The following is a 22,232-nucleotide window of genomic DNA, read 5'->3' on the forward strand; positions in this document are numbered from 1 at the left end:
ATAGACTATCTCTGTTGCACTTTTAGTGTGAGACACTCAAGGATCACTGATTCTCCCTTTGCTTACTGAGAGACTGCAGTAGTACGGTACAGCTATTTGGAAGACATTTGTATGCGTGATACTTTTGTATATTGCTTTCCAACTATGGATAATGATACTACTATACAACTGGGCGAACTTGACAAAACAGAGCTGCAAAGTTTGTTGGAAACCAAGAGTTATCGAGTGAGTGCAGGTCAGAATATTGCATTCTGATTCAGCATTTTGCAAGAAAAATTATGGGATTGCTGAAGGCTCAGCAATGGTTTCGGCGTTAAAGTACTATGGCAACAGATAAAATCACAACGAAGTTATAGTGTATTATGGCTCGATTTGAAATAAGCAAACTTCATGTAACTTGAAACAAAAGGTAAGAGTGGTGAATTTATTGATTATTCTTTCGGATGTAGTGTCCTTATTCATTTAGTTACCTGGTTGATCCTACCAGTAGTCATCTGCTTGTCTCAAAGATTAAGCCACGCATGTCTAAGTATAAATAAATTTATAGGGGTTCTATGCTATAGTTGCAATGCACGCATTTTTCGTTACTTTGCCCTGACGGGAGGCCTATTTTGGAACTGCAGTATGGTTTGCCAATTGAGAGTAGTTTGGAAACTCAATACTAGATTTGCTTTATTTACGATGTTAATTAAATGAATTCGTTGTTTTCATTTTCACTTGCTATGATTGCTTCCACAACCATCTCTATTGCTAACCTAAATTTCCAAACTTGCGCCAACAATTTTGTCATTTGTGCTTTGAATGGCTCTGGCATCTCTGGATGCTGAACCATTTTACCTTTTTTCAGGATCTTTACGTAACCAAATGGACTTGACAATTCTAAAGGCGTACAATTCAGTCTTGATAAAAGCAGACCATGAATTTTAATTGATCGTTGCTCAGTGGGATGTAGTGACAGCAACTGATCAAATGCTTATGACATCAGCTGGGGGCATTTTTTTTCCTCCCTCAACAAGTTCTTTGGTATCATTGTTGGTTTTGGCAGCTTCAACAAACGCAAATTCTTGTGTACCATACAAGATAGACATGTCAGGGACCAATGGACTTTGTTTTCTTACCATTGAATCTATCAACGCCATTTTTCTTTTCTTGTTGTTTGTTTCTTTTGATGCCAGACTAGCCTTCTCCATCCTCACTGTCATACTACTATCATCGAATGCACTGGAGATCATACTCCAAACTTTGGCGCAAATATCTCTTTCTGATTGGTCATTGATTGGGAAGTAATGGCGTTTAAACAACTGAATTGCAGATTGTACCTGCGTCTTGATCCAAATCAAGTGTTGTTGAGAATAATAATCAAGATATTGTGTTTCAAGATGATTGTAAATATCACCCAAACTGCTTGTTGTGGGCAATTTTTTCATGAAATCCACCATATCACTAGGTAGTTCTGGATATTGGATTTCTAAATTTACAATTTCGTTCAGCTCCTGGATCTCATCTTGAGAAAATATTCCTTTCCAATTACGATCTGTCATATCCAGAATACAATGCAGCACAGGACTAATAAAATTAGCTCTAGTGGTTTCAAATAGCAACTCAAACTTACTGATCATAGACTTGTGTTCTAACAACGTTTGCCATGACATCCTCTACACAACGTCCTGATTTAAGCTTCCATTTTTTTTCGTCTTGCATCTCACTGTAAGTGGATAATGCAGCTTCTCTTTCATCTTCCGAAAGCAATGTACCCAATGTTGACGCAGATCGAACTGATGGTGAAGATGTGGATTGGGCAGGGGGAGATATCATCATTTGCTGTGATGATTGTAATGGCACTCTAGTTGATATTGGTGGTGGTATCGAAACAGATGTTGGTGGTGAAGTAGAGGTTGCTGATAATGATAGCATAGCAGCGCTATTTGCCTCTATTTCTCGTTCAATTATAAACCAATCGTCTAGACCAAAGTTTGCTTGGTAGCCTAATTTTTCGACGTTGTTTGAAAACAAGCGAACCCAATGACTACGACATTTCTCTTGCGTCTCAAACAGGTTACATGAAGCAACAATCTGATCTTTAGCTGCACTGACAAAATACGACCAGTACACTACATCGGTGTCATCCTTGATAGACAGGATAATGCGTTTTACTTCTGCGACCAAGACAGGTTGGGACATTTTGTCAAAAAGCAAATCCGTTCACAGACAGTAAAAAAAAAAAAAAAATTATTGCCATGGTAACAGAAGTCACAAATGTTTCCTAATAAAAACCGCAAATTCAATGCCAAAATTTTTGACCTCACCCACTTTCTTTTTTGCATACCACATATGAACATTATCTTTGTAGTATTGCCAGTTAGACGCATTCGTATGTTTGGAGATGTCGGTAGCCAACGCTGTTCCGTGGACCCTTTGGCACATCTAGGCGCCTGGATATTATGCGATATGTTTATCGTATGATATGTTTGGAGATGTCGGTAGCCAACGCTGTTCCATGGACCCTTTGGCACATCTAGGCGCCTGGATACGTTTGTGGCTTAATGATATATGTTTGGAGATGTCGGTAGCCAACGCTGTTCCGTGGACCCTTTGGCACATCTAGGCGCCTGGATATTATGCGATATGTTTATCGTATGATATGTTTGGAGATGTCGGTAGCCAACGCTGTTCCATGGACCCTTTGGCACATCTAGGCGCCTGGATATATCATTGGGTCTGTGCTATCAAGTGGTGTTGATAGATGGTATGCTGGAAGTGGGTCCGTTTGTGATTCTTCAAACGTTTTTTTTTTTATTCCAATGAAAATGAAAAAGTAATATAGCAAATAAAAACATAATCACTTTAAGCCCTTTAGCTAGATGCTATGTCTATTGTTCGCTTTAACATTTGTGATGACTCCAAATCATCATCTTCATTTCCTCGAGTTTTTCTGGTCCCTATCACTTATACCTCTGTCCAACGTAATGTAATATACCGCTTCATCTTGGGGTGTATTCCTCACCGTCGTCTCTTATACCGTAGCATGCCTACGGTTTTCGAATCGCGTTTGTGTTATGTCTGTCTGTGTGGAGGATTCCTCTAGCCATCTCTTTCATTGTCCATCGGAAGAGAAAATTTGGCAGGGCGTCATTTTTGAGCTCTCTGACCAACGACAACAATACAAGATATCAAAAAGGCTCTTCTGCCTCTGGATTTTTCCAATGTTTGGTACTGCCAACTCAATGGAATTAAACCATACAGAATCCTCATTATTACACTCTCACAGCTATGGGCTGACACATATGCATTTTATCTACTACAAGGCTCCCATTGACCACACAGCGATATTGACCAACATCCGAAACAATGTTCGTCAGACCTTTACTGAGGACCAGTGCCATTCTCTCCTGTAGTCTACTCACTATGAAATGGCATATCATCAAAGCAATTAGCGACTCTGGACAACGTCAAACTTCGCACTTTGTGATTAGTCGATGTAAAACAAGCACAATGAGAAACTGCCTTCTACTATACATAGTAGGTACCTGGCACATACTCATTAATTCTACGCACCAATTTTCTCAATCGATTATCAAGATACTGCAACTCAATCACATCATTACACATACTAATTACTTCCACCAATGCACCGTTGCTTGAAACTTGTTCAACATTCAAATTTCTAACTATCATCACTTGTACACCATTGTTCAAATACAATCGTTCAGGCAAATTTGTGTCAAAATTTAACGCCGCAACGGCATTGGCATTTTGTGCTGGATAACCAGTGGTAGAAAAACTCTCCAATAGACCTTCTGCCTGACCAATCGCTTCACTGTTGGCTTTTCTTGCTCGTTTGTTCGACGTATGTAATCCCACTCAATTCACAGGAGCAGTTGCATGATAATTTTGTCTAATAAACTCGACTATCTTCATATCCTGATCTACTCGACCTTTTCAGACCATCTGTAAAATACTTTGAAACTCTTCAACTTCCATATGGCGTATGCTCTCTTTCAAAAAATATCTGTAGCCACGTAGAAACAGTTGAGATTTCCTAAAGTAATTTTTGCTTTTTGAAGGGAGCAACTGTCCAACATCACTAACAAAATCGTTTTATACAATTTGACATGGTCGTTACGTTTTTATCTTGTTGATTTCTTGTTCTTGTAATGTCAAACCAAAAAAAAACCAATCTACCGTTTGCCCTTGAACATTGTACGCCGCAACTTCTATTGGTACCAATCTCTTAACATGGTATCCAAGATCATTGAAAACCTGGTTCGACTTTGCTAATAGAAAATTCCTGCTTGTTCCAGCACCGCCTAATATCTAATGGAAGTTGTCATTCAGATTTACAATTTGGTGTGTAATGCAACCAGAGATTTTCTATTAACTGGCAGGAGAGCAGATGCAGAAACATCGTAAGCCATCATCTCATGAGCTGAAAGCACCTCATCTACATCGATCGTACCAAGTGCAACCAAATGACTGTACAATTGTCCAGCTGAATGTTCCAGGAACTTCATCACCTCTACCCAACGTCAATGATTTTGTATTGTTCAAAACTGCAATCATACACAGGAACATGCAATACAATTTGTTGATAATAGTATGCTTCTGAATCAGTCATTATGTTTACCAATTGAGAGCTCGAGAAACAACGACGAGTTTGTTGTAATCGAATATAGACAGAGAAAATGCAAATAAAGCCGAATATATATATATACAGTATAATGTTATTCCAAGTGAATGAGGGATAATTGCATACGCTTTGAACTAGTTGACGAAGCTTTGTTGCGTAAAAGATTGTGGGACGCCAGTCAGGAACGAACAACAATGAGAGTCCAGGATAGAATGTTCTTCATAGTAGCTTTGACAGAAGAAAATTTGTTAGAATTGAACCCACTTTCAGGGACGAACGATCATAGGCTACCACACTACAGGAACCAGGATACAGATTAGCCCTTTGATGACACCACTTACGTCTCTTTGCAATATCTAAATAAAGAAAAGATCTCAATATATTACACATCTTTGTCTATACTCAATCCTTATACGTATATGACCTATAATCTAAACAGAGCATCAAATCAATGAGGTATCTTACTGTTATTCTCTATGCTTGAACGTAGTGTATCTATCATATACTATACTCAAGCACCAAAGGAAGTACATTATTCAAGCTAACCAATAATCTTTTCAACTTTATGATTCCCATTTATTTAATATTCTAATCATCATTGCTATTATATTAGAAAAGCATTTTGGTCGACCAGCAGCATTGCTTCCGCCGCTAAAATAAATTCAATCCCAGAATACTTTTTCTGCTCAAGATTGGACAGATCTTGTCTTTTTTCGACTTGATTGAACTATTTTGTCATATTCGACTATATAAACTGTAATGATCATCCGATGCTTCCTAATACTGTCCCTGGTGGTAGGGCGAAGTGGTAGAACTCCCGTATGCCAACGGGAGGATCCCGGTTCAAATCCTGGTGAACGCAAGTTGTTTGATTTTTTGAAGTAGTACTGATGTCCTCGTTTGGTGTTTTTTACTCTATCCATTATCTATATTTTGACGATTTCCGCAAGACTGTATTGGCTCTAGGTGTCGCACCTTATTAGTAGTAGATTTCTTTCCCAACTTAATTCAAAAATATCTTATTCCCCTTCTTTGCAGACATTGGGTCCACCAACAGTCTTTTCTTTCCCTCAGTATGACATTTTAAGGACTTTAAATAAAACCTGGAGCTCGACTCCCCTACAAAAAAAAAAAAAAAAAAAATGCTTCCTAATACTGCGGCCCTGGTGGTAGGGCGAAGTGGTAGAACTCCCGTATGCCAACGGGAGGATCCCCGGTTCAAATTCTGGTGAACGCAAGCTGTCTGATTTTTTGACGTAGTACTGATGTCCTCGTTTGGTGTTTTGTACTCTATCCATTATCTATATTTTGACGATTTCCGCAAGACTGTATTGGCTCTAGGTGTCGCACCTTATTAGTAGTAGATTTCTTTCCCAACTTAATTCAAAAATATCTTATTCCCCTTCTTTGCAGACATTGGGTCCACCAACAATCTTTTCTTTCCCTCAGTATGACATTTTAAGGACTTTAAATAAAACCTGGAACTCGACTCCCCTACAAAAAAAAATGCTTCCTAATACATTCTTGGAGTGCTTTTCAAGGCGCTTCCAATGGTGTTAATTGTAATAGACGTCTTGAATAAAATTACTGAGCAATTAGGCAAAGTATTAAATGAGATTTTTGGCTAAAATGTCGAGACTTTGCATATGAAGGCCTTACAAAAGTGGTTTCAGGGGTTACTTTTGACCAAGAGAAACACTTTTGATTCAATATATGCCATAGTAAAAGTCTTCATTTTCAAGGTGAAAAATGAGATCATTTGATTTTCAATGAAAACCATGAGGTATCCCTCGTGGTTTTCGGCCGATTTTTGTCGATTCTAAAAAAGTTGAGCAAAGGTGTCAGTAAGATAATGCTAGCTGAGAGAAATTGTTTGGTGCCATTCTGGTGGTCTAAAGCAGCTTCAAACACGAGAAAACACAGCTTAAATATACTCAGTTTTTGCTGCGTTTTGCATAGTTTTAGGTAGTAAGAGACAATACAAGTATGCTGTCTGTACGCATATTGGTTATTTCCATTGATATAGGCGTGGTATATTGTTGAAAAGCCGGCTCCGTAGTCCAGATAGTATATAAATGGCTCTCATGCGATAATTGAAGGCTAAACAGCGAAATCCTAGCATATATTGGTAGAATGACTGAATGTCACACTATATAAGATGCCAAAAAGCACGACCTTGATCGTGTCATTGTCACATTGCCATACTTTTCAATGATCATCTGGAATGATAGAGCAGCATTCTGCATTATAATATACGAGTGATTATGCTCCGGATAGTTCTCTACCAATTGCCCTTGCGTATCTTATCAAAATACTGCTACTTTCCTTATAACTTTCCGCTTGCACTTGAGAACCCTTCACATCATTTGTGGATCTGACTTTTATGCGATGTTCCACATCCGTATACATGTAAATACTTCATATACAGGCAAGTAGCATACAGGTATTATCCCTTCTTAGTCGACAGTGTGGCTAATACAGCAAAATCTGAGCGCATTTGAGCTGCGTTTTCTCGCTTTCAAAGCTGTTTTAGATTGTCAGAATAGCACCAAACAATTGCTCTTATCTGGCAGTTACTTATTGCCACTATTGCTCAACTTTTTGGGGACCAAAAAAAAATGGCCAAAAAATGGCCAAAAAGCATGAGGTAACCCTCATGGTTTTCATCAAAAATCAAACGATCGCGTTTTTGACCTTGATAATGAAGAATTTTACTATGGTATATATTAAATCAAATTGTTTCTATCGATCCAACGCAACCCCTGAAGCTATCTTTGTGGGGCCTTTATATGGAAAATCTCGACTTTTTGGCCAGAAACCTCTTTTTATATTTTCATAAACTGCTCAGTAAGTTTATTCAAAACATCTACCTTATTTGGTACCATTGGATGCGTCTTGAAAAGTGCTTCGAAATTTTATTAGGAAGCAAAGGGTGATCATCACAACTAGTATAGTCGAATCTTACAAAAGAGTTTTTTTTTTTTTTAAATCTTGTTTATTGATTGATTCGCGTACACTGAGAGTAATAGGTCAGAGTGAAGAGGCGAGTGCAATTTAGATACAGAATTGGATAACTATAAGCTAAAATATGAAGAATAAGATACTAAACTAAACTATAAAGAAAAAACTACCTAATAATTGGCTTAGGATTACAGGAGGGAATGGCACTGATCTTCCGCAATGATCTGACGAACACTGGTTCGAATACTGGCCAATATCGCTGTATGGTCCATAGGAACATTGTCATAGATGAACCTCATGTGGGCAAGCCACAGTTGACCAAGGGTGATGATGAGGATTCGGAAAGGCTTGATTCCAGCAATTTGGCAATACCAAACGTTGGAGAAATCAAGTTGCAGAAGAGCCTCTTTAATATCTAGAATCGAGGTGGTAGGCCACAGAAACTCGAAGATGACTCCCTGCCAAACTTTCTCTTTAGAAGGACAATGAAAGAGGAGGTGACTTGGGGAATCGTTCATAGACAAACAAACTGGACAGAGAGGAGACACAAAGACTTTGGGCATAATAAAATGCAAAAATCGACGGTGAGGAATTCGACCCAGAATGAGACGGTATATCACATTACGTTGGACAGTGGTAAGAGACAGGGACCAAAAAAATTTCCAGCTGGACGCAGAGATTTTGCGCAATGCCAAAGGAGAGACCACAGACGAAAGGACAGCCCGACGAAATGCCTTAGCCGAGGCCTGAACATTACCAAGAGGTTGATCATCAAGGAGACGAAACTGCTCAATCAAAGGAGCAAATGAGACGACTGAATCCTCTAAAGGAGCTGGGCTACAGACTGGCTCGAAGTAAGGTTGAAACTGTAATTTCCCTGTCGCTAGGCCTTTGAACACTGTGGAGGGAGTTCTTTTACAAAAGAGTTCAATCGAGTCGAAAAAAGACACTTTCTGTCCAATCTTGAAGAGAAAAAATGTTCTGGATTTGAATCAATTTTGGCGGCTGGTGGGGCCGGCTGGCAGACTCAATGCCCTTTCCATCATGAAGGCAATACAGTAGTAGATGCTTTTGAAGCGTATGGAAAGTAGGTGGCAAATCATATATCACTATCGCTAGTCGTGCTGCTCTCCTTGAATTTATATTTAATAACGTCAGTCTATCAAAATACTTGTTAGATCAATTTCTTTCCTTTTTGAGGCTTTGAAAGTGTCTAGGGACCATAAATTTATCATGTTATGATATTACATACCGGCAAAATCTTTTGACGTTGAATTATATGAATATGATTAACTTATGTACAAGCTTTAAAATACATTGGTCACAGCAATTGATGGACAGTACAAGCATTGAAAGAAGATGTAATCTTAATAGAGCATAATATTGAAGCTAATGACAAGACGTGGTTGTTTTTTTATTAATGTGTATTTGAGTTTATGAGATCACCATACTTGATGGATTAAAATATTTCAGATTTTTGAGGCTATTTTGACTTGTATAGATAGAGGTAGCAGAGATATAAGAACGACTTGGCCTTGTATAGATGTCAGGCATTAATTGTCTTGATAATTGATTGAGTAAGAGGAAGCACAGATGAGAGTAGGGCTTGACCTTGTATAGATGTAGAGATGATATATTTGAACAGTCTTGTCATTTTAGGAGCTTGTAGGAAGCACAGATGAGAGTAGGGCTTGACCTTGTATAGATGTAGAGATGGTATATTTGAACAGTCTTGTCATTTTAGGAGCTTGTAGGAGGCACAGAGAACTTGGCTTGATAGCATTTGGAAAGAACAGCTTGCTTTAAATGAGATAGAACATGAGATGGCAGAGGTAACTAGATAAAGATGAGATGAGTACACAAGTACTGTGGCATGAGTGCGTAACAAACCATTTGGGCAAAGAAAATTGACCATCAATAAAAGGAACCAACACTATATAAACAGGTACCAAGGTGTAAACTTGCTTCACCCATCACAAGATCATCGACACGCTCAAGCCGCCTCCATCTCCGGATCATAGGGTTAAACCCTACTCTCGTCGGCAATAAAGCTTGTGATCATCCCGTAGCATGACCAATGGATTTGTCCTGCAGTCTACCCATGATTATGAAGCGGTGATCCTACTCAGTCCCTACAAAGTAGTTTTTCGGCACTATGTAATCAATAGGTTAGTCAACATGGCTCATACGTTCAACAAGATAATAACTTACTCGCACAGTTCACCAAGGTCTGCATGTATCAAAGATAGTGTGGCCTTTTTCTAGCATGGACCAAGAGACGTAGAGAGGACCATGGATTTGTAAGGCATTGTATGTAGCAGTAGTAGAGGCCAATAGACAGTAGAGTATTTGATTCAGATGACCATATGTAGAGAGAGAGAGAGCCCAAATGTCTTGTAGAGAGTTTGTATGTATAGAGTATTTTGCTTGTTGTAGAGAGATGAGATGAAGAAGAAGAGGGAAAAGCTGTTGAAAAAAATCCCTATTTATATCCTTCTCATCGACTTTCATGTGAGTCTAGTATCCTTGCCACACTCAAATTCGTTTCCTTTTACTTTTCTCCACGATATACTACTTTGAGCGCGTGAAAATAGTACCATTTTGACGTTTGACACTTGCTCTATTTGATCCGCTTCGTCCGAGGCTTTCAACTGTTTTCTGTCTCGAGTTATGTCCATTTTGCTACTTCAAAAAGCCCTTTTTCCACCTTCACATGAAACGAGTTCCCCCATCTCTTCCTAGATGTAATTAACAGACAACTTTTCACTGGCTCAGCCTCATCAAAAAGTAAACAAAAAATGTCATTTGACACTGAAACAAATGCAGCTGGTTGCTTGATTAAGTAATCTTTTTTTTTTTTTACCTCTCCTTAATTTCTCTCTCCAAGATCATACGGTTCTCGATCCATCTCTCTTTTTGTTTACATCAGTCATAAACTATCCATCTAATCGGACAATACGAGTGTTAAGGTTGGCTTTCTTGTCGTTTACATCACACCGGAGCCAGCATAACTGATTCTGGACCAAGAAACAAGTGTACACCTCGGAAAACAAGCGTGCCATATGAATATTACTGCGGCAACCTCCATGGAATGGAACATAATGGATCGTTTTCGAACCAGTGCAAGTCATCTTGTTTCCAGCTATCATGGTTGCTGTCAATGATGTCAATCAAGTGTTTGCACTACTAGACATCATCAATATGCCCACATTTACATAGTGAGTTGGTCATTCTTGTGTATCATTCCTGCAACCTGTTTGTAGTTCTTATGCCAAGAGTATTCATCTCATAAAGAGTCAACACGTTTCATATCATTTTTTTTAGGGATCGTCCTCTTTTAGAAGGTATTCGGATCATGCAAGATCAAAATAATTCATTTGCTAGGCAAAATTAAGCTTTAAAAAAAATCACATGTAAAGTAAACAAAAGGACATGAATTGAAGAGAGATAAGCAAGTAAATGGCCAATTTGTGGTCAAAGAGAGGATATTTTATTAGAAGGTATGTACATCATTAGAAAGCAAATCGCTTGAGGAATCCAATGGTACTATTTTCAGGGTTCTAAGTAAAGTATACATTGCGAAATTCATCAAACAAGGCCGTGGGATTTCCAAAAGAAGGAGGTTTCTGAATTAAACTTCACCTGCAATATCATTTTTGTCTGTGTGCTATTCTGTTGCTTTGGATCATGCCACGCTCCTCCTATGTCACCAGCCTGTCCTTTTTGGGTCTCACGTTGGGTACGCTATCCATTTGAGAAGGAGTCTCGCTTTCTCGTATAATCGTTTCTGTGGATATCATTGCCGTTATATTATAGGGCTTTGAGCAATCAAGGAGAGTCTTTTTTTGCCAGCCAGAAGGAATTAAAATCTCGATCGACATTCTATCACAATTCGTTGATTTCTGATCCTTTTGCGACTTGATCGACTCATTTTACCAAATTCGACTATGAGAGTTGTAGTGATCATCCTTTACAGCATTAAGCTATCTAGAATACTTTTCGAGGCGCATCCAATGGTGCTATTTATTATAGCTGTTTTGATTGAACTTGTTGAGCAATTTATGAAATTATGAAATGACGTTTTTGGCGAAAATGTCGAGATTTTATATCAACGTCTCACAAACAAAGCTTCAGGGGTTGCGTTGGATCGAAAGAGACATTTTGGTTCAATACATGCCATAATAAAAGTCTTCGTTTTTGTGATAAAAAATGCGATCGTTTAATTTTTGGTGATTTTTTTTTTTTTTTTTGTATGGATGTTGCTTATTTATTAGTAGGTATACAAATACAATAAGAACATCAAATGATGGACAAGTGTATGTAACAAAGTGACTTGCCATATATAATATTTAATTAAACTACTACTTGTATTAATGCTTGAGATCTGACAATCTCATCACTTCAGCACAGATCTTGGTGGTGACATTGTTGGTATCAAAAGGCACTCCTTCGAATGTTAGTAGGAGGTGGAATCTCCATATCGTACGAATGGTGACAGCAAACAGGTCGAAGATTGTAATCTTGATGTCGAGATTGTAGATGAAGTATTGCTTCAAGTTCAGATTGACTATAGATTGGTATACTTGTGGATTGGATGTTGGACCAAATGTCGTTTTTGTGGGGGGCAGCTAACCATGAGATGTTTGGCATCTTCAGTATCATTGCAGAGGGTACATTTGTCATCTTCAACGTTCCTCAGTCGTCGAACGAAAAGAGCTGATTTACTTGGGCATTGCTTATGGATCATTCTATACCAGACATTTCTCACAGAGTGATGCATGTTTTGATGATAGAAGTGTTTCCACTGGACTTTGCTGATGGTATGATTGAACTTTCGTCCAACATCAAGGTTGTGTATGTCCAGCATAATTGATCTCAAGTATTTGTTTGACATTTGAAGCATTGGGCGGTCTTGGTAGTTAAGCATAGCAACGAAAGGCTGTAGATCTAGATGAGCCTCCATGTTTCTTGTATCCGCGAAAGATTCCAATCTGATGTTCCCACAGAGAAGACCTCTTTCTATCTGATTCCTAATGTTTGGTCGCTTGCATTCACTTCTTGGCTTTATCTGCAGAGTACTTGTTTCCTGGTTGACGTGGAAGAAGTCATGAACTTTACTCTCCCTGATCGAGTCTCTGCTTGTGTATCCCATGGCTACTTCCTCATTGACAAAATCAAGAATTTCCAGCACTGGCAATGACAAGAGTGTCATGACATTTGGTTTGACAGACCAAGCGAGTGAGAATGGGGAATGCTTCATATAAGTATCTATTGCCTCGAACATCATGTGATAAGGGTGGAAGCCTCTTAACTGGTTTTTGTATCTAGCCGTTTGGAACAGTATAGGGATTATGTGCGATGGTGAGTCGTGCGACATCTTCAAATAATCCACTAGTAGCCTATAAGTGAGACCAGGTATGTTGTTGCTGTTTTCTGTCAGCAAAGCGTTCAGATATCTGAATTGCAGAACCTTTTGTTGCGCCATTATATCAATCAGTCCTAAACCGCCTTGATACCTTGGTAGGAAGAGAGAATTGCCCTTTAGAGGTGGATACAGGCCAGACATTACAAACTGATAAATGATTGAGGTTATCTTCTTGACTGTGTCTTTGGGCAGGGAAACGATCCGAATGACATGCCATAGTTTGGACAATATCATAGTGTTGGCAATATTCGCTCTGCCATACAGTGAGACTTGTCGTGCTGCAAACCTTTCAGCAGCAGTAGTGATATCACCCAGCAGTTTAGCGATGTATACGTCTCTTTGTTGATTGCAGAACCAAATTGGATAGCCTAGGTATTTTATAAATCCTGTAGACGTAGAATCATACCATTTGATTTTGAGACTGTTTGTTGCATGATCTTGAATTAGGCCACCAGTTTGGCTTGTCATTCTTCCACCATGAAGAGGGAAGGCCACGGACTTGTCGTAGTTGATCTTGGAGCTCGAGGCCTTGTTGTAAGTTCTCCATCTTTCTTCCAGATCAAGAAGTTCAGCCCGAGACTTGGCGAATGTCAGGACATCATCCGCATATGCGAGTACTTTCAGTGGAGGAGGAGCCACCCAACTGTTTGTTCTCTTGCTTATAGGCTTGACGTGCTGGAGACTATACCCCGAGATAGTTGTACTTTTGGTCACAGATAGCAGAAATGGTTCAATAGCCAAATTGAACAGCATTGGTGATATACTGTCTCCTTGTCTGATGCCGCGTCTTTGCTCGATAGGATCTGTTAAAAAGCCATTGACATTCACGTAAATTGAGTTGTCGAAGAATAATTTGCAGATGCATTGGACAAACTGTTTTGGAAAACCAAACTTCACTAGGACCTTGGATAGATACTGGGGATGTACCCTATCATACGCTTTGGCGTTGTCCAGCATAATCCCAGCATATTCGACAAATTCTCCAGAATTGTTCCATCTTGCTTCACGTGCATTGTCTACAATCACTTTCAATGACATTCCATGGTCTCCAATGTATCTACCTCTCAGGAAGCCACTTTGGTGGGGGGGCCTATAAGGTCACTTGCTATCTCTATGACTCGTGAGTTAAATAGTCTGGTAAACACTTTGCAATCAGAGGCTATTAGGGTTATTGGACGGTAGTTGCCAAGGTCAGTCATATCCCCTTTCTTTGGTAGCAACATAATACATGATTCCTGCCAGGATTTTGGAAATTTGCCTAGTAATAGGGCATCATTGAATACTTGCACGATAATCGCTTCACAACTCGGGTTGATAACTAGGAGGTGCAGAATTTCATAGCATATACCATCCAGACCTGGGCTACTACCATTTGGCGTTCTTCGGGATCCTTGAATGATATCGTCGTAGGTGATTTCTTCGATGATGTCTTGTGAGTCCTCGTCTGTAATTGTTTGGTCAATGTATTGTAGCATTTCTTCCACACAATTAAGATCAATTTCTTCCTCGGTGTATAAGTCTTGGTAGAAGACTTTGGCGGCGTCAAGTTTAGAGCTAGTGTCCAAGCATTGTTCCTCAGAAGTAGGGTGCTTTAAGCTTGAGATTGTTCGCTTTGATGCCTTTTCCGCTAAGGTTTGCTTGATGTAGCCTGGGGACTTTTCGCTCTTCTCGTACCATCGCTGTCCTGCTCTTAATCGTTGGATGTCGACTATCTCCTGCTGGAGTTTAGATAGCTCTTCTTCGACAATAGGTAGCAAAAGATTAAGGCAGGCATGATCATTCCGGTATCTACGTAACAAATTGTTCCTCTCACTCTGTAACTTCTTGATTTTAGCTTTTCTCCATGAACAGTGGGTGCGGCTGAAGTTTTGAGTAACTTGCTTAGTTTTCTTCTTAATCAGGTCCCATTTATCTTGAGCAGAGAGGTTAGAATCTAATTTAGTTTCAACGTAGTTAGAGATAGCATTGTTCAATTTGTTGACGTAGATAGGGTTCTTCGCAAGAAAGGGGTTGGCCCGCCAGACACCTTTGCCACAGTTAGTCATCCCGGTAGTGTAAGTCTTGGTTAGTAAGGCATGGTCAGTCCATTCTTGAGAGAGGAAGGTGATGTCGCCATCACTCATTTTGAAGAAGGCGTCCCGTCCTGCAAACATATAGTCGAGAGTGGAAAGAGACGATCCACGTCTAAAAGTGTAATCATGCGGTAAATTTGGTTGGTTCAAGCAATCTGAAAAGTGAGTGTTCAAAAATTCAATGAAACTTTTGGGCTTTCCGGTTTGGCGGTTATAGCGTTGGCTTGTGGAGTCGAAGCAGCAGTTCAAGTCACCGGCTATGATGAGAGAAGGGATCATCTCAGGCATGGAGTTGAGGAGACTGATGATTTGGTCGAACAAGTGATTTCTCGCCCTGTAGTCATCAGAGTGAGCATAGATATTTAAAATGTAAATTGGAGGCATGTTATTGTTCACCAGTGATAGCTTGGCCAGAATAACTCTTCCGTCTTCTAGTATTTTGATTTGTTGTAGATTCAGTGATGGATTGAAGTTGATGACTCCACATTGTCCAGTCCAGATTGCTTGGTGGTACTGGAATTGATATTTAAAATTTGTTGTAATGTTTTCAAAGGAATGGTGAGGAATATTTGTTTCCTGGCATAGTAATATATTTAACTTTTGCTGCTTAAGGTAGGTGATGAACCTATTTGCTGTATTGGTGTTGTATTGTTTGTTGAGGTTCCTGCAATTGAGGGAACCTATCCTAATGTTAATGTTTCTAGTTTGGTTGGTGTTACTCATTAATTAATTATAATGTGTTTGTGGTTGATGGTCCATCCAAGACCATTTCGTCTCTGGTGTTAGTCTCTTGCTGTTTAATCTGCTTTTTACCAGAACCTTCGCTGTCCTCTACTGGAGGGGTAGAAGCCAGTTTATCGATAGATCGCTTGGGATGTTCCTCAGTAGGTTCATCTACACTCTTCTTGTGCCCAGAGTGTCGTAAGTTATATCTACTTACATTGTCCTGAACAACCTTAGGAGTTTCCCCATCGCTATCTTCCTCGCTAGTAGACTTGACATACTCTTCATCACCAAAGGAATTATTGTCCTCCTCCTCGAGATGTCCATTGGGAGCATCCTCTTGTGAGAGGCTACCTGACTGAGATTCCCGACCCTCGGATTCAGCAACCTGAGATTCATCATCCTGAGATTCACCATCATGGGAGTCACCTTCCTCTTCCATTTGCATATCCTTGCTGTCGTTCAAGTTGGTTGAATGTCCTTGGACGTTTTCAGCGTCGGAATCAGACTCTGGCTCGTCAGCTGAAGATACTTCCCCCTTGGAAAGTGCCTCATCATCGCTTGGGAATTTCGACGAAAGGGATGTAGCCTTCTTTTTCCCCTTCTTGTGGTTGAGGTACTTAGGAGGGTCCACATTCATTAGATCTAAAAGGTCAACCTTTCTACCTGTAGGCTTAAGTTGGGCAACATTCTCTTGCTGGCGATGTTGACCTTGTTTGTTGTGATCATTGGTTTTCTTCATTCTATTCCATGAGGCTAATGGGCACCCGGCGATGAGATGTTCCAAGCTTCCGCATCGGAAACATGCTTTCCTCTTTGTTCGAGGACAATCAGCTTTGATATGATCATCAGTGTGACAGTCTTGACAAATTGGATTCATGTTACTCCAAACCAAATGTAGCTTCTCCTTGAAATTCCCAAACTGGATCTGAGGGGTAAGTTCAGCTGCATAATTTTTTAAATTGTCCCTATTTAGAGTGACAAAACCACGACCAGTAAACCAATTACCACCCTTGGTATAACTAAGACCAAGATTGAGAATGTCCCCATATTTTTGGAAGGTCTCCACCATCAAAGGCTTCAAAACCTCTTCAGTTTTGTAAGGAAGCTCAGAGACACCTACTCTGAGGACGTTGGCATTTTTGTCCAAAGCCTTGTTCACCTTAATTATCTTCCCTTGTAAGACGAGTTCCTTGTTCAGAGCCTCCTCGCAATCTTCCTGGCTTGGAAAGTTGATTTCAATGACCTTATGGTTCTTACCAACCATACGTGTTCTAATTCCCAATCCTTTGGAATAGTGATCTCGAAGACAAGTGAGCAAGGGCTTCTCTCTGAATACCATCCCAGCAAATTGAGAACAATCAATGACGAGAGAGTAGTCATCTTTAGCTTCTACGAATGTTGAGTTGTAGTCCAGAGGTCTTCCAGTTGTGGAGGCGTTGTTGTCGATAGCTGGAGCAATGTTGAAGGTTGTTCGCTTCTGACTCTTGATATCTCGAAAAAGTGATGCATAGATAAAAATGTTGTTGCCTGGATTATGGCTAGAATCCAGCGTGGAACCTCCATTACTGAAAATCCCACCTTTTTCTGCTATTTTGTGATCTTTAGCGAAGAAAGCCATGATTTTCGATGAAAACCATGAGGGGTACCTCATGCTTTTTGGTCGATTTTTGCCCATGTTTTTTTGGTCCCCAAAAAGTTGAGCAAAGGTGTCAGGAAGTTACTACTACTCGAATACAATAGTTTGGTGTCATTCCAGCGGCTCAGAAAGGCCTACATGTCAAGATATAAAGGCTTGAAAGCTGTCAAAATTGGTTAGGTATTGCTTTATAGAGTTTATTTACACGGAATGAACCACATCTTGCGTAACTGAAATCTTCTGGAAGGGCAGTTCTGCAGCCTGCGCAATTTCTAATTCGAATAGGAGGCATATTGACTTTGGTAAAGCTAATTCATGCACATTCGGATGCGTTATGTTGTCGGTAAGCTTATTAATAATGGGAATGAGAAATCAAATTTGCTGCTTGAATACTATGGTTTTGCACCTTCGCTTCGCTATACAGTAAAACCCCATATAAATCAATACTGTTCAATGCCGGATTAAATAAAAATGAAGTTGTTGTATCTCTTTGAATTACATGATGGCATTGGGCATGTTTATTCATGATCAACTTTTATCCATCACTGTGTTTTTGAGGTTTTGCCCATGTAGTGCATGTTGGACTAGTTAGTTAGTCTATACAATTATTTGGAAGCTTTTGAAAGAACATGAGGTGACTCATTACAATAGTGTACATACAGTTCAGAGCGAGATATGTAGCCTTGAAGATGCTGTTCGCCTTGGTCATTTAGTTAATGCAATACATACAAAAGATTTGTATCGCCTGCATTTGGTTGGGGTTTCTTTGTCGATTAACTTGATCCGCCATATGAAGGCATCGAATTCAAAATCTACACAAGCTATGGCTTGATCGAGATTTACCATGGTAGAAAATATCATGAGTAATAGTACTGTAGGGGGTAAGCTGACCCAATCTAGCTAAAGGACCTGCTTTATCGACCTATGACCATTTTACGCTGTATATTTCAGTACAATGAAGACAAACAAAGTAAACCCTCTTGACCACTATTCTCACATGAAATGAACTTCTAGTGCGAAAAAGTACAATAGCCACGGATGTCAATCTCAACAGGGAAGAGATTGGAGATATTTGTTTTACTCTCGTTATGAAGGGATATTGTAGAAATTCTGAAGAAAGCATTTAGAAACGGTGTTTATTTATTATACAGGTGAGCTAGCGGTCAGGCATGCTGATGGCTCTACTGAAACTGTGGATCGTAATAAAGATAGTGTCGTAGTAGTAAGGTCTATGCAACGCAGTGCTATCGTTGATAGCGTAAGATGTTAGTTGCATTTGTTTGCGCTGAAAGAGAATAAAGTATTGACTAAACTCACTGTAACGAGGTGTTTGTTGAGAGGCTACAAGACACAATAATCTATGCTGATGAGTGTGGTGATTTGATACTAGTAACACTTCAGTGTCCCGCTAAAATTGTCTTTACAAAGGAGGTTCTAAAGAGGAGTCAAGAGACCAATTTCTGCTAAAGCCATCTCTTTAATGCTCCAATGCTTCCGTATAACCAACTCTGGTTGATCTTTACTACGTTTTCTCTCGTGTAAGCTGTTATAGTGCTATTGGTTACACCAAGTGGATGACGGCAAAGATGTGTCCCATTGATTGCCTGAGAATGGTCTCAAACGTTTTAATCTGACATGGAGCCTGAGGATATTTGAAGCAAATACTGCGATGTGAGTATAAAGCCTATCAGCGAGCTCTATTCTTCAAGAAGCCACTGTCTGTTTGCTTGAACAAAGTACCTGATGTTATTAGCAGTGGAAGAAGGTTTTATCAAAACATTGTACCTTTTTAGGGAAAAAGTCTTTTTATAAAAAAATAAATATTTGCTGTTCGTTCTCTTTCTCTTTTTTCTCATCATCTTGTGTAAAATGAACAGTTTTGAGCAACGAGGTAAAAAGCTATATGCTGCAAGTTTAGCTGCTGGCAACATTTCGTTCCGAGATACACCCAACAGCACTTCGCAGCGGATGCGTGATTCGCAATTTACATTGGGCTCCGTTGCAAGTGAAAATCACAACAACAGCTCGTTCAGTTTTCATGGTAAGTACACACGCTCATGTCTCGTTTGATGCCATCTGACACCCTTCTTTTGTATGACAGGGCGCCCATTAGATACCACATCAATGAAAAAAAGCGCAAGAACCATGACTCAATCACATCACCCGCAACACTCTTCGGATGACGAGGATGAGGATAGCGACTGGGATTCCGAGCCCGAGTTGGAAATGGCAACAGTACAAGAAGCCGCAAGACTCTCTCGACGTGTACCTTCGATACGCAACAATAGCAAATCAATGACGACCCAACAGCAGCACGTTCCCATCACACATCAATCCAAGAGCAACGGTGGCGGATCCTCCACCCCTTTTTACTGTCAGGAGATTGGACCTCAGCTGGATTTGGGCTACCAATGGCCACAACAGCCGTTGCATGAAACAAAGGGATTTGTCAAGGTATCTGCTGGTAATACATCTTCCAGACAGAGACGAGTCGATCAAATGCTACTGGCTCGACGTCAAAAGGTAAGGCAAAGTGTAGTGTACAGCAGTATGATTCACTGAATCATACGCATTGTAGCAACACAGAAACTCGCTGCTATCAATGACAGTGAACCTCAAAGACACCTACAGTGCCAAAAATCCTAAATTTGCCTATGATCAAGATAAGATTCCTAAGCGAATACTGACAAAGCCGAGCAAACCATTCCGCAACGAGATGAACGACAACGAAAATTACGACTATATCTTGAAAGTGAATGAAATCTTGGGTCATGATCCTAACTATCAGTAAGTTTTGACTCACAAGCACTGTATTCTTCATGGCTAATATGAGCCCGTGTAGATATCGTGTGATTGATTTGCTGGGGCAGGGTACATTTGGACAGGTTGTCAAATGTGAGCGTATATCTACAGGCGAGTTATTCTCAGTCAAAGTGATCAAGAACAAGAGCGCCTACAAGACGCAAAGCTGTATGGAAATTGAAATTTTGAAAAAGGTATATGCTTTTGTTTACACAGGGGAGGGATATTGGCTAAAATTGGTTTATGTGATAGTTGAACAAGCAGCTGGATCCAGATGACAAACACCATATCTTGAGATTACACCATATATTCTCGCACAAACACCATCTCTGCTTGGTTTTCGAACTGCTTTCTTACAATCTATACGATCTCATTGGCCACAACCGATACAAGGGATTTGCACCCGAGAAAGTGAGAGCATTTGCTGTACAGATTTTAGATACATTGTGTTTGTTAAAAGAAGCCAAAATCATCCATTGTGATTTGAAACCCGAAAATATCTTGCTGGTGAGGTAAAGAAGAAAATGCCGAATGTCATCTCGAAATCGATAAACTGACATGTGCTTGAAACAGTGAAAAGTCATTGACCATCAAAGTGATTGATTTTGGATCCTCATGTCATGAAGCCAATCGAATCTACACCTACATTCAGTCCAGATTTTACAGATCACCCGAAGTCTTGCTGAACATGCGATATACTGGAGCAATCGATATGTGGTCTTTTGGCTGTATCGTAGCTGAATTATTCTTAGGTTTGCCGTTGTTTCCTGGTAGTTCAGAGTATAACCAGCTGTTTCGTATCGTAGAAATGCTTGGGTAAGGCTTGACATCAGCTCAAATGAAGCAGTACCTAACAATCCAAACAGTGTTCCGTCAAAGGATATGCTAAGCAAAGGAAGAAATACCAAGAAATTTTTCAACAAGAAACAAATTGGACCAGACAATTATGAATACGAGCTAAAGTCAAGAGAGCAGTACAGCCAGGAAAACAACAAGAACGAATTACCGAGAAAAAAGTACTTTCCTCAGACCAAGCTCAAAGATATCATCATGATGTTCAACAATGGCAAGCCAAGCCTGTCCAGGGAAGAGGAGAGAAGAAGAGCAGCATCAGGGTCTAGCTACTATCTGAACGAAGACGAAGAGAGGCAGAAAGAAATCGAAGCAAGGCTGTGCATTCTCGACTTTTTATATGGTGTGCTCGAGTTGAATCCACTGAAACGATGGACTCCTCAGCAGGCACTGCAGCATCCGTTCATCACTCAAAAGCCATACACAGGCCCATTCAAGCCTGATGATCAAATCAAGTCCATGTTGCCTAGTACCAGTAACTCGCTGGCAAACCTGGATGTCACCAGTAAGCAGATGAATCTTCAAGTAATATACTCATCATCTCATCTAACGCCCTTCCTAGATGACAAGCCTAGCGGCAGTCTTAGGTCCAACCGTAGAAGAGCTGAATCCATGGGCAAACCCACTGCTCCTGAACAGATCCAAATCATTGCTAAAAAGATACAATCCCCCATTAACAAATACCCCAAAGAACAGAACCATTCTCACCAACAGCAGCAGCATGAAAGCTACTCCGAACAACCGCCTTCTGATGCCTACAGACAACGTAACACTCGTTCTCAAGGCGACTACATTGGCCTTTTACCACCTGAAGTGCCTAGCACCAATGTTGTCAAGGAACGTAAAGTCAAGATATCGCAACAAATCAAAGTCAGGACTGGATCCCATGAATCGATGCGAGTGCCTCCTACAGATGGGCAGACAGTCAGAGGAGGTTTAGATGGTGGAAATCGTGCTGGCAGCAAATACAATGTGCGCAAAGCGCACGCTGGTGAAGCAGCGGGCGGATTGTTGATGATGCGACGGGATGACAGTGATGACAGAGTGCCTCAAGCATCCACATCCACAACCAAACGCACCATGGCAGGTGCTTTTAAACGTCGTAGCAATAATCATGTAGTGAAACCGTGA

General features: G+C 40.1%; 4 protein-coding genes across 4 annotated transcripts; 1 reads left to right on the forward strand and 3 right to left on the reverse strand.

The window, feature by feature from the left end:
* Positions 1-965: 965 nt before the first annotated feature.
* ATC70_006121 (uncharacterized protein) lies at positions 966-2,181 on the reverse strand (the record flags this gene model as incomplete). The annotated part of the gene is made up of 2 exons (XM_064825402.1): positions 966-1,566; positions 1,613-2,181. 2 exons carry the CDS (start codon positions 2,179-2,181, stop codon positions 966-968), a joined length of 1,170 nt encoding a protein of 389 aa, XP_064680779.1.
* Positions 2,182-11,958: 9,777 nt separating this feature from the next.
* ATC70_006122 (uncharacterized protein) lies at positions 11,959-15,469 on the reverse strand (the record flags this gene model as incomplete). Its single annotated transcript, XM_064825403.1, has 3 exons — positions 11,959-12,155; positions 12,314-14,029; positions 14,383-15,469. 3 exons carry the CDS (start codon positions 15,467-15,469, stop codon positions 11,959-11,961), a joined length of 3,000 nt encoding a protein of 999 aa, XP_064680780.1.
* A 346-nt stretch (positions 15,470-15,815) lies between these two features.
* Positions 15,816-17,429, reverse strand: ATC70_006123 (uncharacterized protein; the record flags this gene model as incomplete). Its single annotated transcript, XM_064825404.1, has 1 exon — positions 15,816-17,429. The coding sequence occupies one exon, from the start codon at positions 17,427-17,429 to the stop codon at positions 15,816-15,818; it is 1,614 nt and encodes a 537-aa protein (XP_064680781.1).
* Positions 17,430-19,316: 1,887 nt separating this feature from the next.
* On the forward strand, positions 19,317-22,232 carry ATC70_006124 (uncharacterized protein; the record flags this gene model as incomplete). The annotated part of the gene is made up of 8 exons (XM_064825405.1): positions 19,317-19,488; positions 19,549-19,970; positions 20,026-20,234; positions 20,290-20,443; positions 20,502-20,761; positions 20,823-21,065; positions 21,116-21,606; positions 21,664-22,232. The coding sequence occupies 8 exons, from the start codon at positions 19,317-19,319 to the stop codon at positions 22,230-22,232; spliced, it is 2,520 nt and encodes an 839-aa protein (XP_064680782.1).

Source organism: Mucor velutinosus (genome assembly GCF_035048745.1).
Source record: "Mucor velutinosus strain NIH1002 chromosome Unknown tig00001544, whole genome shotgun sequence".
Classification (NCBI taxonomy): Eukaryota; Fungi; Mucoromycota; class Mucoromycetes; order Mucorales; family Mucoraceae; genus Mucor; species Mucor velutinosus.